We start from the raw sequence: 17,500 nt of genomic DNA, 5'->3' as shown, positions 1-17,500 counted from the left end.
CAGCCACTCCTGCACCTATACATATATATATATATATATGATTGTGTGTGTGTGTGTGTGTGTGTACATATGTATTTATTCTCTTCTTTTTTTAATCATCTAAATTCTTCTTCCGAGGAAGAAGCTGGTTCCAGCAATGATACAAAGCTCCCTCGTCAGATAAGGAAATCAGTGTCATATTTTAAACTTGAGAAAAGCCTTGCACATATTTATTCTTCCACTTACAGATTGTATTTGTAATGTCTGAGTCAGTTGATTGATTTCTTATCCTGAAAATCCATGCTTATCCAGATTGTCACTTAGGCATTTAGTCACAAAGCCAAGTACCCTAATTGTTATTGGTGTAAGTATGTGTGTATGTGTTATGTCTATACAGTGTTATCAGTTTAAAGACAAGAGCTCTGATAATTAAATGTTAATTACCTGTTTGTTTAATCACTTAAGATACAAACTGTATATGAATAGGAGAGAATTTTGTACTCTGTTGAGTTATTTAGATTTAATTAATTTTATCTTGCATAATACAATTACTGTCTGTATTAATAAACTGATTAGAGAAAAGCATTCTAATTAGTATAGTGCAATTACTTACAGTATTAATGAACTCATCATTTTATGAGAAAAAGTTATTTTGATTTTAATAGTCTGTATTGTACTGTATCTAAATATTTAAGTAAAATAAACTCTTTTTACTTGATTCAGCCATGCTGGAGCAATGCTTTTAGTCGAACAAATTGACTCCAGGACTTATTCTTTGTAAGCCTAGTACTTATTCTATCGGTCTCTTTTGCTGAACCGCTAAGTTATGGGGATGTAAATACACCAACATAAGTTGTCAAGCGATGGGGTGGTGGGGCAAACACAGACATACAAATATAAACATGATCCTTCGACTGCAAGTCCACAGCTCTAACCACTAGGCTCTGTGCCTCCACATTTTGAGCCATTGTTGATGAAATTGCATGCTCAGTAACTAACTGAGACATACCATTGCGTTGAAAACTTTGATAGAATTGCTGACCATTTTGACCATCTTTGAAGAGATCTGCCACAAACAGCTACAAAACCGATACACTAAGTCATTCACCACTCATCCATGAAGAACAAGACAATGATGACCACTGGCATTTTGATTGATCTTTCACAGAATTGATCACTATCATCAAAAAGTGACGAGCAGTGAAAGGTCATGGGACATGTTTCATGTACGAAATTGTACATTTCTCTGGGAAAAAAAATACGAAAAGAAACAAGAAATGTGGAATAAAATACATTTATGTAAAGTCATATTTGACATGTCTGAATGCACTTGAATGTGAAAAGACCTTTCACTGCAGAGATAGTCCTGGGAGAAAATTGTCCTCCTGGACATGTATGAAAATACAATGTGTCTGCATTCGTTTTGCTCAGGATGTTGTGAAACTGGACAAAAGTCTAATGGTTGAATGAGTCGAACTTATTATTTGTTCAGCTCTGACAGCCAACATCGTTTTCAGGGGTGTACAAGAGAGGAATTTTACACTGAATGAATGAATTTAACAGTTAAGCAAGGTGATGGCAATGTCATGGTTTAGTGTTGCAATGTCCAGAATATAAGTAGGGCTCTATTCACTAGCTCAGAGAATCATGAACAGAATTGTCTAACGGTCTCAGAAAATCATGAACAGAATTGTCTAAAGGTCTCAGAGAATCATCATCATCATCATCATCATCACCAGCACTACCATCATCATTTAACATCCATTTTCCATGCTGGCATGAGTTGGACAGTGTGAGAGAAACTGGTGAGCCACAAAGCCATGTAGTGGCTTCGATCTCAGCATGCTTTCATATTCCAAGAGCCACTTAGGCAAATCATGAATTTTTCAAAATAACAATAACCAGAAACATACTGCAGAAATAATCAAAGAATTCATCAAAAGCTTAAAAAAAAATAAAAAAGAAAGAAAGAAAAGAACAGAGTGCTTCAGTGACCAACGCAATTGTTGGATTGAAAAATTTGATAGATTTTTAGCTGTGTTCAGTAGAAGAAATCCAGGAAATTGAGCGAATTGTATAATTATTGTATAGTCAAAAAATGTGGAAAAAAATTTCCAATAATGTAATAATCAAATTTATAGATTCAATACATCATATGTGTATAATTGTGTTTTGAAGAATTTCAGATACCTGAATGATTATTAGTGGCATCTGGTTTTGTTCTTCTACATCTTTTATGCATCCATTGCTTTTGTAGCAAAAATTACATACTTTAAATGTTCTTCAATTAAGTCATGTTCATTTTGTAACGTTAACGATATTGTCAATAATTAGGCTAATTTCAAATTTTTGTTTAATCTTACATCATTTAAAAGAGTAAAAAAAAAAAAAATTCTCTTTCTATTCAAATACAGTCTGAATCGTAAGCAGCGAGATAAGTGGAAATAATTCATGTTTAATCAGCAGTAAATGTATGTCTTTAAAATTGATAACACCAAAGATATGCTTGTGTGTAAATTCATATATCATCATCATCGTCGTCATCATCATCATCATCATTTGATGTTCTTTTTTCCATGCTGACATGAGTTAGATGCTTTAATAGAATCCAACTTGCCAGATGGGTGCATTGGTTTCCAATGTCTGCTTTGCCAAGGTTTCTGAGGCTGGATGCCCTTCCTGATGTTAACAACTTCACAGAATGTATTTGGTGCTTTAGTGTGTGTGTATGTGTGAGTCCATGTGTTGACGTCCGTTTTCCATGCTGGCATGGGTTGGACGATTTGACTGAGGACTGGTGAACCAGATGGCTACACCAGGCTCCAATCTGATTTGGCAGAGTTTCTACAGCTGGATGCCCTTCCTAACGCCAACCACTCACTCCGAGAGTGTAGTGGGTGCTCTTTACGTGCCACCAGTGCAGGAGCCAGTCAAGCAGCACTGGCATCAGCCATGACTACAGTTTCCTTTTTTGATTTCGATTTGATTGAGATTCTAATTGTGATTTTAATTTTGATTTTTGACAATCAAATGCATATATATATATATATATATATATATACACACATATATATATCAAAGAGTTAGTGCCATGCAGTGTTTAGGCATAAGCAAAATTTAGTTTAATTAAAATGTTTGTAAAATTTCAACTGCTAAAAGGCAAACTCACTGCTGTTACCATGAAGAAACTCTCTCTTTCTTGTGGTTAAAAAAAGGTGTGAAATTACCTGGTTTGTTCAGTATTGTCATCTATCAGGAATCTATGTATGTATGTGAAGGTACATGGCTCAGTGGTTAAAGCATAGATCGTGAGATTGTGAGTTCAAATCCCAGACCGGGCTGCGTGTTGTGTTCTTGAGCAAGACACTTTACTTCACGTTGCTCCAGTTCACTCACCTGTAGAAATGACCTATCCCATGACCAGTCCAATGGTCAGTCATGACCGAAGGGGGTCTCAGCAATGTATGTACGTATGTATGAAGGCACATGGCTTAGTGGTTAGGGCATTCCTCTCAACACATGGCTATGATGCTCCCCTACTACTTCTGTTCATGATCAGAGATGCACATATCATCAGCCACTAAGGGACATGCTCAACTGGTTAAGGTCAAACAACTGACAAGCAAATCTGTGGTATTGAGCAGAATATTTGCTGTCGACCATCTTTTATACCAAGACAAAACAATGTACATGATAATACTCAACCTGACAGAGTCACTTCTGTCCAGGAAAAATTGCTTAGCAGCATTTCTTCCAGTTTTACATTCTGAGTTCAAATTCCACTAAGGTTCACCTTGCCTTTCATCCTTTCGGGGGTGAATAAGATAAGAGCCATTTGGGTACTGGTGGTCAGTGGAATCAACTTACCCTTCCCCACCGAATTTATTGACCTTGTGCCAAAATTCGAAATCATTATTATCATTATTATTTCTCTCAAAGAGATCTTACTTGTGGCTGCCAAACTTAATGCCATTCTTTGGCAATGTCTTTATCTAATTATGATTGACAACTGAATATGAATATATGAATATACAACAACATTAATAATAATAATAATAATAATAATAATAATAATAATAATAATAATAATAATATAACGAAAACAACAACAACATTGATAATAATTACTGAACTGTATAAATAATAATAGACACTAAGTTTGGCAAAATATCAGCGATTTCAGGGAGCAAGAATTGTTGGTTATTTTAGAAAAGCTAGGAAGATGAATGACCTTGTTGGCCTGTATGAGTGACTGAGTAGGAATTGAACTCTGACTATAAAGGGACTTGAATAAATGCAGAAAGGCATTTTAACCAATACTCTACTGATTCTGCCATTCCTCTGACATCTGCAGTCTTTCTCTTTTATTTTTTATACACAGCATACTGTGTGGTAAGAAGCTTACTTCCCAACCACATGGTTCCAAGTTCAGTCTCACTGCATGGCACCTTGGGCGAGTGCTTTCTGCTATAGCCTTGGGCCAACCAAAACCTTGTGAGTGAATTTGGTAGATGGAAACTGAAAGAAGCCCATCATGAATATATATATATATGTATGTATGTATATATTTGTGTGTCTGTTTCAGGGTCGATACATTAAGTACCAGTTGCATACTGGGGTTGATCTAATCGACTGGCCCCACTCCCCAAAAGTTTTGGGCCTTGTACCTAGAGTAAAAAAGAATTTTTTTAAGGTGGAAAGCTGGCAGAAACATCAGCACACCAGGCAAAATCCTCAATGGTATTTTGTCTGTCTTTACATTCTGAGTTCAAATTCCGCCGAGGTCTACTTTGCCTTTCATCCTTTCAGGGTCGATAAATTAAGTACCAGTTGCATACTGGGGTCGATCTAATTGACTGGCCCCACTCCCCAAAAAGTTTGGGATTTGTACCTAGAGTAGACAAGAATAATTTCTAACACCACAAACTTCCGTATCAGCCGCTGCATCTCTTTATTCAGCAAGTTCTTTTTCCTTAGAACAATTTATTCATTTAACCATCCCTTTCAGACATTACCAATCACATTCGAAACAATCTTTATGCTCTACCAAGTCTTTCTGTTAAGCATCATTTTGAAGTTTAACTGATTCTATAGTTACAGTTCTTTACAGTTCCTCAAGTAGTACTTTTTTTATTTTACCGTTTTCTTTCTTTTTTTACCATATGCTTATTTTCCCTAAAACAAGTCATATCAATAATCCATACTTGATTTTGGTAGACATTCTCTAAAATTTAATCTAACCCTTTAGCAGGTTTATTGTGGGATTTAAAAGTCTTGACATAGTTTCTCATTATTTTTGTGGTCCCTCTGGTTTTAGAATTTTTTCCAATTAATTTTTCTCTTCTTATGCCTCAACTCCTGCTTGAACCAACAATGTTTTGTCATTAATTTTAGCATAATCAATATCTGCAACTATTTTACAACCAGGCAACACATTAATTGTTTCTCGTTTTTTTTTTCCTCCTTTTTTTTTCTTTTTATCTTTTTCCCTCCTTGTATTGCCAATTCAAATTCAGAGTTGGTGGTGTCAGACAAAATGCCACGTGCTGTTTTTTTTTTGTTTTTGTTTTTTTCAGTTAGGTCTTTATGTTTCTGAGTTCAAATCCTGCCCAGGTCAACTACGACTTGCATCCTTCTGGAGTCGATAAAATGGAAAGCAGTAAAATACGGAGATTAAATTAATCAGTTATGATCCTCCCCAGCCCCATAATTTGTGAGATCTTAATTAAAAAAAAAAAAAAATGCACGAAATTATCATTATTAGCAAATTGTAAAGCAACAAGCTCGTAGAATTGGTAGCAAGCCAGTGCGTTCTGAGTTCAAATCCAAACAAGGTTAACTTTGTCTTTCATCCTTCCAGTATCAATAAAATAAGCACTGCTGAATCTTGAGGTTGTTGATTTTTCTTTTCAGCATTGAATGTTCACCATCCCACTTACATTGCACACACACACACACACACATACACACACACACACAAATATTCACATACCTCCCTTTTACATACACACACAGAGTTGAAACACTGATTATTTTTCATCGTAGAATTTCTATCATCTCTCTATCAATTTGCCATCACCCCTTCCTTCCTTATTCATATTGTATGATGGAGAAGAACCCATTTTGCCTGGTGTGCTAATGTTTCTGCCAGCTCACCACCTTAAAAATATTCTTTTTTACTCTAGACACAAAGCCCGAAATTTTGGGGGAGGTGGGGGTCAGTCGATTAGATCAACACCAGTATGCAACTGGTACTTAATTTATCAACCCCGAAAGAATGAAAGGCAAAGTGGACCTCGGCAGGATTTGAACTCAAAACATAAAGGCACATTTGTTAAGGTAGCGAGCTACCAGAATCCTTACTTCACTGGGCAAAATGCTTCGCAGCATTTTGTCCATCATTATGTTCTGTGTTCAAATTCCACCAAAGTCGACTTTGTTTATCATCCTTTCGGGATCAGTAAAACAAGGACTGGTTGAGTATTGGGGTCGACTGCAATCGACTTACTCCAATTCCTCCGAAATTGCTGGCATTGTGCCAGAATTTGAAACCAGTAATTTATGCATTTGCCACAGGAGCCAAAGCAAATTCAACATTACAAGGCATTGCAAGAAAACACAAATGAAACTGCAAGAAAAAACTAGAATGGCATAGAGAGATATTTATCTATATTTAAAAGCTTTTATTTAAAAGAAATTCATATAAAAAATATTGAAATGCTTAAGTACCATATTTGATGGCATATAAGCAACACATTTTTTCCAAAAATGCATTTCTAAAAAACCACACTGGGTCCTATATGCACAGTTGGGCTTCACAAAAGCTTTAATACATTAAAACCATTTTCGTTGTAAATATGCATTGCTCTAATTGCAGCATGTCTAATATACTCCTGCATCTTTTATACCAACAAATACAATAAATAAATGATGACGATGATGATGATGACCGTGATGACGGTGATGATGGTGATGATGATTGTTGTAGTGGTGGTAGTGGTGGTGGTGATCATAATAATAATGAATCTTTTCTTCTTTTTCTTTCCAGTGGAATGCAGTTCCAATGTCTGTACAGCTGTTGTGTGTGAGAACAGTGGGAAATGCGCAGTAAAATCAGCTGACACCCACATTTGTCTGTGTCCCCTGGGATATGTAGGCAGCAACTGTGAGACAAGTAAGTACTTGCCACCTCTTGTTGTTGTTGTTGTTATTGCTGTTGGTGGTGGTGGCAGTGTTTGGTCTCCCAAGTTAGTTTTGATCCAGAAGAATTACCATTAAAATAGCATTTCTTCCACTCACCTATCTATTTATCATTCCGTCTGTCTGTCTGTCTATTTCTGTGTATTTGTACGTATATCTCTTTACTTCCTTGTATATCCATCCATCCATCTATCTTTCAGCTTATTTTTGGCATTCATCTTTGTATCCATCTATCTATCTATCTATCTATCTATCTATCTATCTATCTATCTATCTATCTATCTATCCCTTAAAGGTCCACATAAGATTTGCTTGTTAGAATCCATGCACAATAAATTGGTTATACACAAAATATTTTAATAATTTTTGAATACAATTTCTAATAATATTTAATTATAATATTTAATTACAAAAATATTATAAGATTCTTTAAACATGAAATGGTTATAAGGGTCTATTTCAGTAAAATAGGTATCCAAGGTGTCCATAGTCAAAAAAGGGTTTAGCTATTCACCAATCTTTCTTTATTTTTACTTTCTTTATATTTCCCCCTCTGTTTATTTTTCTACCTGTCTATCTACCTGCCTGTCTATCTGTATATGAGTCTGTTAGTCTACCTGCCTATATAATTATCTATCTTTCATTTAGCCACCCATCCATATCTTGGATTTTGATATGTATTATATCCAGTGTTGTGGAGGCGCAATGGCCCAGTGGTTAGGGTAGTGGACTCGCAGTCATAGGATCGCGGTTTCGATTCCCAGACCGGGCGTTGTGAGTGTTTATTGAGCGAAAACACCTAAAGTTCCACGAGGCACCGGCAGGGGATGGTGGCAAACCCTGCTGTACTCTTTCACCACAACTTTCTCTCACTCTTACTTCTTGTTTCTGTTGTGCCTGTAATTCAAAGGGTCAGCCTTGTCACACTGTGTCACGCTGAATCTCCCCGAGAACTACGATAAGGGTACACGTGTCTGTGGGGTGCTCAGCCACTTGCACGTTAATTTCATGAGCAGGCTGTTCCGTTGATCAGGTCAACTGGAACCCTCGACGTCATAAGCGACGGAGTGCCAACAACAACATCCAGTGCTATGTTATCCAATGTGTCCTTCCTTCTTTAAAACATGTCAGAGTGTGATTTGAGGAAGCTTGGGGGTGCTATTCCCAGCAAACAGAGCCTCCACGTAGATTGCTTCCTAATTGACTCAAAAACTACAGTAACTGCAACAACAACAACAAAAAGATCAATAGAAATTAATTTACAAACAAGAAAAAAATCACGATCAACACTAATAAAAAAATATCTAATTAAAAAAATTATTTTATAAATTATTTTGTTGTTGTCACATGAGTTGTTTTTTTTTTCCAATTTATTTTATAAATTATTTCATTGTTGTCCATGGGCTTATTTTTTCCTTTCCAATTTAATTTCTGTTGCTGTTGTTGTTGTTGATAGTTTTTGTTGTCTGTGCGGATATGCTAATGTTGCTGTTGTTGTCGTCGTTCTTGCGACCTTGTGCCAATGTAAGAAATCGATATCGTTGTTGCTGCTACTGCTGCTGCTTCTGCTGCTGCTGTATAGCCCCAAAAGTCACCCCTGTTCAAGCAGACCTATGTTCACAAGAATTCCGGCTAGGACCAGGTCATTCCTGATTGAGCAGATTTCTGATCAAAGAAATTCCACAAGTAACCATCCTTACCATTTCTCAGAGATCTGTGTATCTAGGACTACTTTATCCAATAATTCCCTTTTTAATTCATTTATTTATTTATTTATGCTTGTTTTAAACATTAAAGTGTTATTTTAGGGACACTTTTCCTGCTATTTCTAGCAATTCAACCAACCATGTAGAGCCACCGTCATTATCTCAAAATCTCAAAGCAGTGTTGTTATTATTGGTTTTATTATTGTTTTTGTTGTTGTTATTGTTATTTAGCCCCAGGTCAGACCAGATTCAGGTTATTTTATCTGTTTCCAATTTAATTTCTGTTTTTCTTGTTTGGTCTTGATGTTTTTGTTGTCTGTGATGATATGCTAATACCATTGTTGTTGTTGTCGCTGTTGTTGTTGTTGTATAGCCCCACAAGTCGTCCCCATTCATGCAGACTCATGATCAAAGACCTTCCAGGACTAACCATCCTTATCAAGCTTCAGGGATGTGTGTATCTAGGATTACTTTATCCAAAGTCTCCTCTCCTCTTTTAATTTGTTTAGCTTTCATCTTTTACCTGTTTCAAGCATTGAACTGTGGCCATGCTGGAGCACCACTTCAAAGAATTTCAAGACGAATTAATCGCAGCCAGTAAATTTTTTCTTTTTTTTTTATCAAGCCTGGTACTTATTCTATCAGTTGTTTTTGCCAGACTGCTAAGTTATGGGGATGTAAAGACACCAACACCGGTTATCAAGCAATGGTAGGGAACAAACACAGACGCAAAAATACAAAGGGAGAGGGAGAGACACACACACATATCATCATCCTTTAACGTCTGTCATGCATGCTGACATGGGTTGGACGGTTTGACTGAGGACTGGCACACTGGAAGGCTGCACCAGACTCCAGTCGTATTTGGCATGGTTTTCTACGGCTGGATCCCCTTCCTAATGCTAACCACTCTGAGAGTGTAATGGATGGTTTTATGTGCCACTGGCACGAGTGCCAATTTGTGTGACACCGGTATCTGCCACGATTGCAATTTTACTTGGCTTGATGGGTCTTCTTCTCAAGCATGACATAATGCCAAAGGTCTTGGTCATTGCCTCCGTGAGGCCCAACACTTCAAAAGGACTCAAGCGATGCAGGTGGGGACTAACATGGACACACAAATATATACATACACATATATATATATATATATATATATATATATATATATATATATATATATATTCATTTTCTTATTTGTTTTGGTTATTTGACTGTGGTCAAGGGAAAGGTAAAGGGGCCAATATAGCTTGGCACCAGTGATGTTGCAACTCATTTCTACAGCTGAGTGAACTGGACCAACATGAAATAAAGTGTCTTGCTCAAGAACACAACATGCAGTCTGGTCCAGAAATTGAACTTACTACCTCATGATTGTGAGCCCGATGCTCTAACCGCTGAACCATGTGCCTTATATGCAGAATAAAGATGCTTCATTTTACATTGCTCCAGCTGGCAAAAATGAGTTGTACCTGTAATACAAAAGGGGCCAGTATTGTCACACTCTGTATCATGCTGAATCTTCCTGAGAACTACATTAAGGGTATATGTGTCTGTGGAATACTCAGCCACTTTCACATTAATTTCAATAAGTTTCATGAGCAGGCTGTTTTGTTCAATCAGATCAACTGGAACCCTCACTATAGCAACCAATGGAGTGCCAGGATGCTCTCATCCTTTCTCTCCTCACACAATCACATTCACCCTTTGTTATTAAATTATTGAAAATTCTAGGTCTTGCATTTTGTCTAATTTTGTTCCCATATTTCTTATCCTAATCACCATAACGAGGTTTCTTCTCCAATCTCATTCTATTTCCTCTACTTCTTCTTCTTCTTGTCTTTCTTCATTTTCTTGTCTTTCTTCTTTCACTTCTTGTTCTTCTTCTTGTTCTTCTTCTTTCTCTGCCCCTCCTTTCTTTCCTTACCCCTTACATCCTCATTAAAAATAATTGAATAAAACACATATATAATCTCGTAACCCACATTTTTCTGGTAATAATTGATATTAGTGTTATTGTGACTCTGGCTTTGTTTCACCCTTGCTACTACAGTTCTTGTTGTTGTTGGTGTTGTTACTGCCACTGATGATGATGATGTCATCGTCGCTGCCACCACCACCACTGCTGTTGTTATTATTGTTTTACTTGTTACCTGTTATCATTATTATTGTTGTTATTGATATTATTCTTGCAATTACTGTTCCTGTTGTCAATGCTTTTGTTGTTGCTGTTGCTGTTGTTGTTAGTATCATAATTTTTTTTTGTCTTCATTACTGTTGTCTTATGTTCTTATTATCTTATTTCATTATTTTTTTGTCTCTCAAGTTCGTTAATTTTATTTTCATTTTCCACTGATAATGTTGCTAACGTTGTTGTTGCCATTCTAATTATTCTCCAAAGGCTGTGAAGTGGCAAAAATGACCAGAATGCCAGACAAGGTGTCTTCATGTGTCTAGTTATTTCCATTTATATTTTATGCTTAAATATCCTGGGCCAGATTCGGTTTTGAAATGTCTCCAAGATTAATCAGATAAGTAGCAGTCAAAAACTGGTTGAAGGAAGTTCATTTATCATATTTGATGGCCTAAAAGACACACGGACACATTAGGTACACCCCAATTTCAACAGAGCATATTCAGGAAAAAAACTAGTTTTAGTGCATTTAACCTTTCAGCATTTAAACTGATCATCATCATCATCATCATTTAACATATATTTTCCATGTTGGCATGGGTTGGATAGTTTGACAGGAGCTGGCAAGGCCAGGAGCCCCACCAGGTTCCATAGTCTTCTTTAGCTTGGTTACTACAACTGGATGTCCTTCCTAAAGCCAACCACTTTACAGAGTGTACTGGATGATTTTTATGAGGCACCAACACCATTGCTTTTTGGGACACTATCACCAATGCTTTTTATGTGGCACCATCACCAATGCTTTTTACAAAGCACTTCTAATCTAAATATTCTACAAGTTTGATGTTCAAACTGATCAGATTTGGCTTTTCACACTTACCCTATAATGCCATTCTAAAATGACTAACCACATCATAGATGTCCCAAAGCATGATTAGTCTAAGATAATACAAATAAGCATTATATTTGAAAGAGTAATCTGAATGCTAAAGGGTTAAAGTATGTAATATAAGACCCAGGGTAATATTTTTTTAATAATAAGGGTAACTTGAATGCCATCATATATAGTAATCAACTATCATACCCCGTCACCACCACCTACTTTGTCCTTCATCTTGTGTTGTGGTATAGTAGGGGTTCGTTCTAAGCCTGAATTAATTTTATTTTATTCCCAACCAACAGCTACCATTATTTGCTCAAATTATCTTAACAACAATTACAATCTTTAAACCATTGTTATATTATTGTGGTGTTGTTTTTCTTCCATTGCAGAGTCAAGCTTGCATGTTCCCAGTTTCAATGGTCATTCCTTCCTGAAATATCATGGTCTTGACCGAAGCACACTGTCCTTCACTGAAGTTGAAATGATTGTCAAACCAACCTCATTAGATGGTCTAATTCTTTACAACGGTTACACCTTAGATCGTAAAGGAGACTTCCTTATGCTAGCCATGAGTGGTGGTCATCTTGAATTCCGTTTTGACCTTGGGACAGGTCCTGCTATTATCAGGTAGGCAAAGAAATTCTACTAAGACTTGTTTTTTTTTTTTTACTATTTCCATTTTAGATTTTTTATTTTTTATATTTTTTCATTCTGACTTTTATTGACCAGTATCAAGGCAACAAATTGGCAGAATTGTTAGCACACCAGACAAAATTCTTAGTGGTTTTTCATCTGTCTTTACATTCTGGGTTCAAATTCCATCAAGGTCCACTTTGCCTTTCATTCTTTTACAATTGATAAAATGAGTGCCAGTTGCATGCTGGGGTTGATATAATTGACTTTTTTCCTCCTTCAAAATTGCTGGCCTTGTGCCAGAATTTGAAACCAGTATGATTGACTAATATCATTTGCAATGTCAGTTTCTTATTCTGGCATAAAAAGATGACATTTAACCCTTTTGTTACCATATTTCTGTTGAGATGCTCTGTGTTTCTTTCAATTAATTTTAAATATAACAAAGAATTTAGTAAAATAACTTAGTTATCATTAAGCTAGTGTTAGGAACATAAATTGTGACTAAAGTTTGGTGGAAGATTTTAATTCAAAACTTTTGAAAACAAGACATTTGTACCACAGAAGCAGAAACGGTTTTAGGCAGGTTTGTATCAAAAGGGTTAAGAATTGTTTCTCTATTATATATTTTAACCCCTTAATTACTGTATTTATTTTGAGATGCTCTGTGTTTCTTTCAATTAATTTTAAATATAACAATTTAGTAAAATAACTTAGTTATCATTAAGCTAGTGTTGGGAATATAAATTGTGACTAAGGTTTGGTGGAAGATCTGAATTCAAAACTTATGAAAACAAGACATTTGTACTCAGAGCCAGAGGCAGTTTCAGGCGGGTTCATATCAAAAAGGTTAAACAAAAAACTGACTTTAACTTGGTAATGTAGCAGAAAAAATTCCATTTTAACATTTTTATTCAAATGTTTGTTAATGAAAGAGGAAGAGAGTGCTCAGCAAATGGCATAGAGTACATTGCAGATATAAAGCGGATTATTTTTTTCTTTCTGATCTTCATGCCACTGCAATCTTCATGTAAAAAAACATGTTTTTTCAGCATTTAAATTGGTTATATATGCAATGGAACTGATTCAAATGATAGCCATAGGCATGACAATTAAACTACTACAATAGATATAAAAGCAAGTTGTGTACAGTTCCCATTTGTAGATAACAGTTGCATACAACTGGAGTTGCAAGAAAAATAATGCAGTTTAGATAAATTATAGATGTAATAATTAGGTGCAGATATGACTGTGTGGTAAGAAACTTGCTTCCCAACCACATGGTTCTGGGTTCAGTCCCACTGCATGGCACCTTGGACAAGTGTCTTCTACTATAGCCTCAGGATAACCAAAGCCTTGTGAGTGGATTTGGTAGACAGAAACTGAAAAAAGCCTGTTGTATATATCATCATCATCATCATCATCATCGTTTAACGTCCGGTTTCCATGCTGGCATGGGTTAGACGGTTTGACTAAGGACTGGCAATCTAGGTGGCTGCACCAGGCTCCAATCTGATCTGGCAAGGTTTCTACAGCTGGATGTCCTTCCTAATGCCAACCACTCCGAGAGTGTAGCAGGTGCTTTTTATGTACCACCAACACAGGAGCCAGTCAGGCAGCACTGGCATCGACCACGTTTTAATGGTACTTTTTATGTGCCACTGGCATGAGAGCCAGTCAGGGGTCACTGGCTTCAACGACATTCAGAAACTGTTTGTTACATGCCACCAGTACGGGAGCCAGTTGATTTATATATATATATATATATATATATTTATGTGCCCGTTTTAAAGCCTAGCCAGTTTCATGGGCCCGGTTTCCCGGTTTCTATGGTGTATGTGCTCCCCCAGCTGAATGGGACGCCAGTCCATCGCAGCGTCACTCAAGAAACAGGAAGAAAGAGTGAGAGAAAGTTGGGGCGAAAGAGTACAACAGGGGTCGCCACCCCCCACCCCTGCCGGAGCCTCATGGAGCTTTAGGTGTTTTCGCTCAATAAACATGCACAACACCTGGTCTGGGAATCGAAACTGCGATCCTCCAACTGCGAGTCCACTGCCCTAACCACTAGGTCATTGAACCTCCCATATATATCATCATCATCATCATCATTTTATGATGATTTGTGTATGTTTTTGTGTAGGTGTTTGTTCCCCACCACCGCTTGATAACCAGTGCTGGTTTGTTTACATTCCCATGACATAGTGGTTTGACAAAAGAAAATAATAGAACAAGTACCAGGCTTAAAAAAGACAAAAAGAGCTGGGGGATCAATTTGCCCGATTAAAAACTCTTCGAGACAATGCCCCAGCATGACCACAGTCTAATGATTGAGGCAAATAAAAAAGTAAAAGTTTTTAAAAAAAGCATAACGATGTGTAGGTGTTTAATTAATGACTACACTGTGTATCATGATGAATTTTTTGTTTTATTTCATCTTAATTCGGTTGTTTGTCATCTAGTGAGCATGGATGGTATTGTGGATGGTTGCACCAGAATATCCACTTGGCTATTTTGCTTTGGCGTTGCCATTTGCACTAATCTGGTAAACACAAGAGTTATCAATTGTAATCTTAGCAACTGAAGAATTATGCATGTGACAGACAAGCAGGAATACTAACAAAGGATATTATTTCAAACCAAGAGACATTGAAACCATCGTCAGAACGGTGGTGCCATTATCTGAGTGCAGTCGTGGCAATTGTGTAAGAGTGTAAGAAGTGAGGGTGATATTGGTGGTGGCGGCGAAGTTGGTGATAACGATGCTGGTGGTGGTGGTGGCAGCGGCAGTATTGATAATGGTGGTGCCGTTGGTGGCAGTATTGGTGGTGGTGGTGGTGATGGTAGGAAGTGATGAAATTGTTAGTGTTGCTGATTGTGACAGTAGCTTAGAGATTTCAATTCTATGGGCTTAACCATTATTATGAACCAACAATTCAGTATGCTGGATACAGGTTAGCCAAGGTTAGTCATCAAAGGTCAGCAAAGGTCATTGTTGCAGACTTGTGATAAAAATCAATGGGGTTTTTTTCTTTTTTTTTCTTTTTTTTTTTCTTTATTTTATTTGTATTCATTTGTTTATTTATTGGTTTATAATCTCCTTAGAATCCAGCTTCGGTTTGGAATTCTGAGTGAGAAGAGATGTGTGAGAATGAGTTGCTGTGACTAGGATGCTTTAGTGGAATCATGGAAGATATCATGTGGTTTGGTGGAGGAGAAAGTGGGTGGTGGGTGGGGGCGGGGGCTGGAGGGTTATGTAAATGCCCTTCTTCTTCATTGTCTTCATCCTCACCACCACCACCACCACTGCTACTACACACAACCAATATCACTAGAGCTAAGCAAACGTAAACGCTTCCCTGCTCGGCTAGCTGGAAATAGCAGCTAAGTTTCCCTCGAATCCAACCTTCTATCTTATAAATGGAAGGGAACATTGGACAGTCTAGTCCCAGTTAAACAAAGAGTCGAGATGGTAACAGCTGAGTCTGCTCTATCAGATCTGACTTAGGGTTAAACAACATCAGTCTTATCATCATCATCATCACTATGTGTAGGCATGGCTTTGTGGTGAAGAAGCTTACTTCCCAACCATGTTGCTTTGGGTTCAGTCCTGCTGCGTGACACCTTGGGTGTATGTCTTCTTCTATGACCTTAGGCCGATGAAAGCCTTGTGAAATGATTTGGTAAATTCAAACTGAAAGATGTCCATTGTATGTATGTATGTGTGTGTGAGTGCATGTGCATGTGTGTATGTGTGTTTGTCCACACTTGTGATATGTGTGTGTGTGTGTTTCTCTCTTTCACTCAACTTCTCCCTTCTTCCCCCATACCTTTTTCAGTATACTTGCGGCTCAAGGTGGAAAACTGGCAGAATCGTTAGTGTGCCGGGCAAAATGCTCAGAGGTGTTTCGTCTGTCGTTCAAATTATGCTAGGGGTTGACTTTGTCTTTGATCCTTTTGGGGTCAATAAAATAAGCACCAGTTGAATACCAGGGATATTGGTGTAAATGACTTGACACCTCCCCTCGAAATTGCAGGCCTTGTGCCAAAAATTTGAAACCAATAATCTTTACATCTCAAAAGAAGAGACATTTGGGTATGATTGCTTGGATGCTGACGATTTGGCATGGCTGGATGAATGATCTGCCTGTTTTGGCATCGGTACATATTGGACACTGGAGGCAGAACACATGCACACACATGAAGAAGATATATTCACATACAAAGAGAGAGAGTTAGTGTGAAGGACAAAGAGAGAGAGAGGGGGGACAGAGAGTAAGAGAGAGAGAGAGAGAGAGAAGCATTACAATTTATTAATTGAACACAATAGGCTTAAACTGCTTGTATCAATTTGTATTCCAGTAATGCATCCCGAATGTGAATAGAATTATAATTGACGAAGAAGGATTATTTTAGTTCTGCCTTTCATCCATTTGGAGATGTAAAAATATATCACAATTCTGTATTGCACGTTAATTTAATCAAACATACCCTACTCCTCAAATTTCTGTTCTATGGTTGTGTAAGAATTTTGGATAAAAAGAGTCATTAGAGCATCAGAAGAAAAAAATCTTCATCTCCTTATTCTTTTACTCCTGTCCTCTATGGCGTCATTTCATTAATCTATACCATTCTCATTTTCCTTATTTGTCTCCAATGACGGAATATGCAATATGCTACGATATCCCAGAAACGGCTGTAAGGCTGAAATTTTTTGTGTTATAATAATGTATATCACTTGAGATGTTTGCCTTGCCTTAACATTTGTTGTCCTTGTTAACAATTATATGTATATGCACCAACACTCACACATGTCAGGCTTCTCGTGGATTTAATCAACCAAATTCACTGACAAAGCATTGGTTGGTCCAAGGCTATAGTAGAAGACATTTGCGATGAAGGCAGCAAGAACGTTAGCACGCCGGGTGAAATGCTTAGCAGTATTTCGTCTGTTGTCACATTCTGAGT

General features: G+C 37.1%; 1 protein-coding gene across 1 annotated transcript in view; it reads left to right on the top strand.

The window, feature by feature from the left end:
* Positions 1-17,500, top strand: part of LOC106875003 (pikachurin) — a 474,529-nt gene that overhangs the window by 408,182 nt on the left and 48,847 nt on the right. The window contains exons 7-8 of the mRNA XM_052970397.2: positions 7,028-7,153; positions 12,292-12,529. Of these exons, the coding sequence (XP_052826357.1) occupies positions 7,028-7,153; positions 12,292-12,529 (364 nt within the window). The remainder of the gene's footprint in view (positions 1-7,027; positions 7,154-12,291; positions 12,530-17,500) is intronic.

The sequence above is a fragment of the Octopus bimaculoides genome, chromosome 9 (assembly GCF_046866305.1).
Source record: "Octopus bimaculoides isolate indiv1 chromosome 9, ASM4686630v1, whole genome shotgun sequence".
In the NCBI taxonomy this organism is placed as follows: Eukaryota; Metazoa; Mollusca; class Cephalopoda; order Octopoda; family Octopodidae; genus Octopus; species Octopus bimaculoides.
Note: the sequence above shows the minus strand (reverse complement) of the source record. Positions and strands in the feature narration are given on the sequence as shown.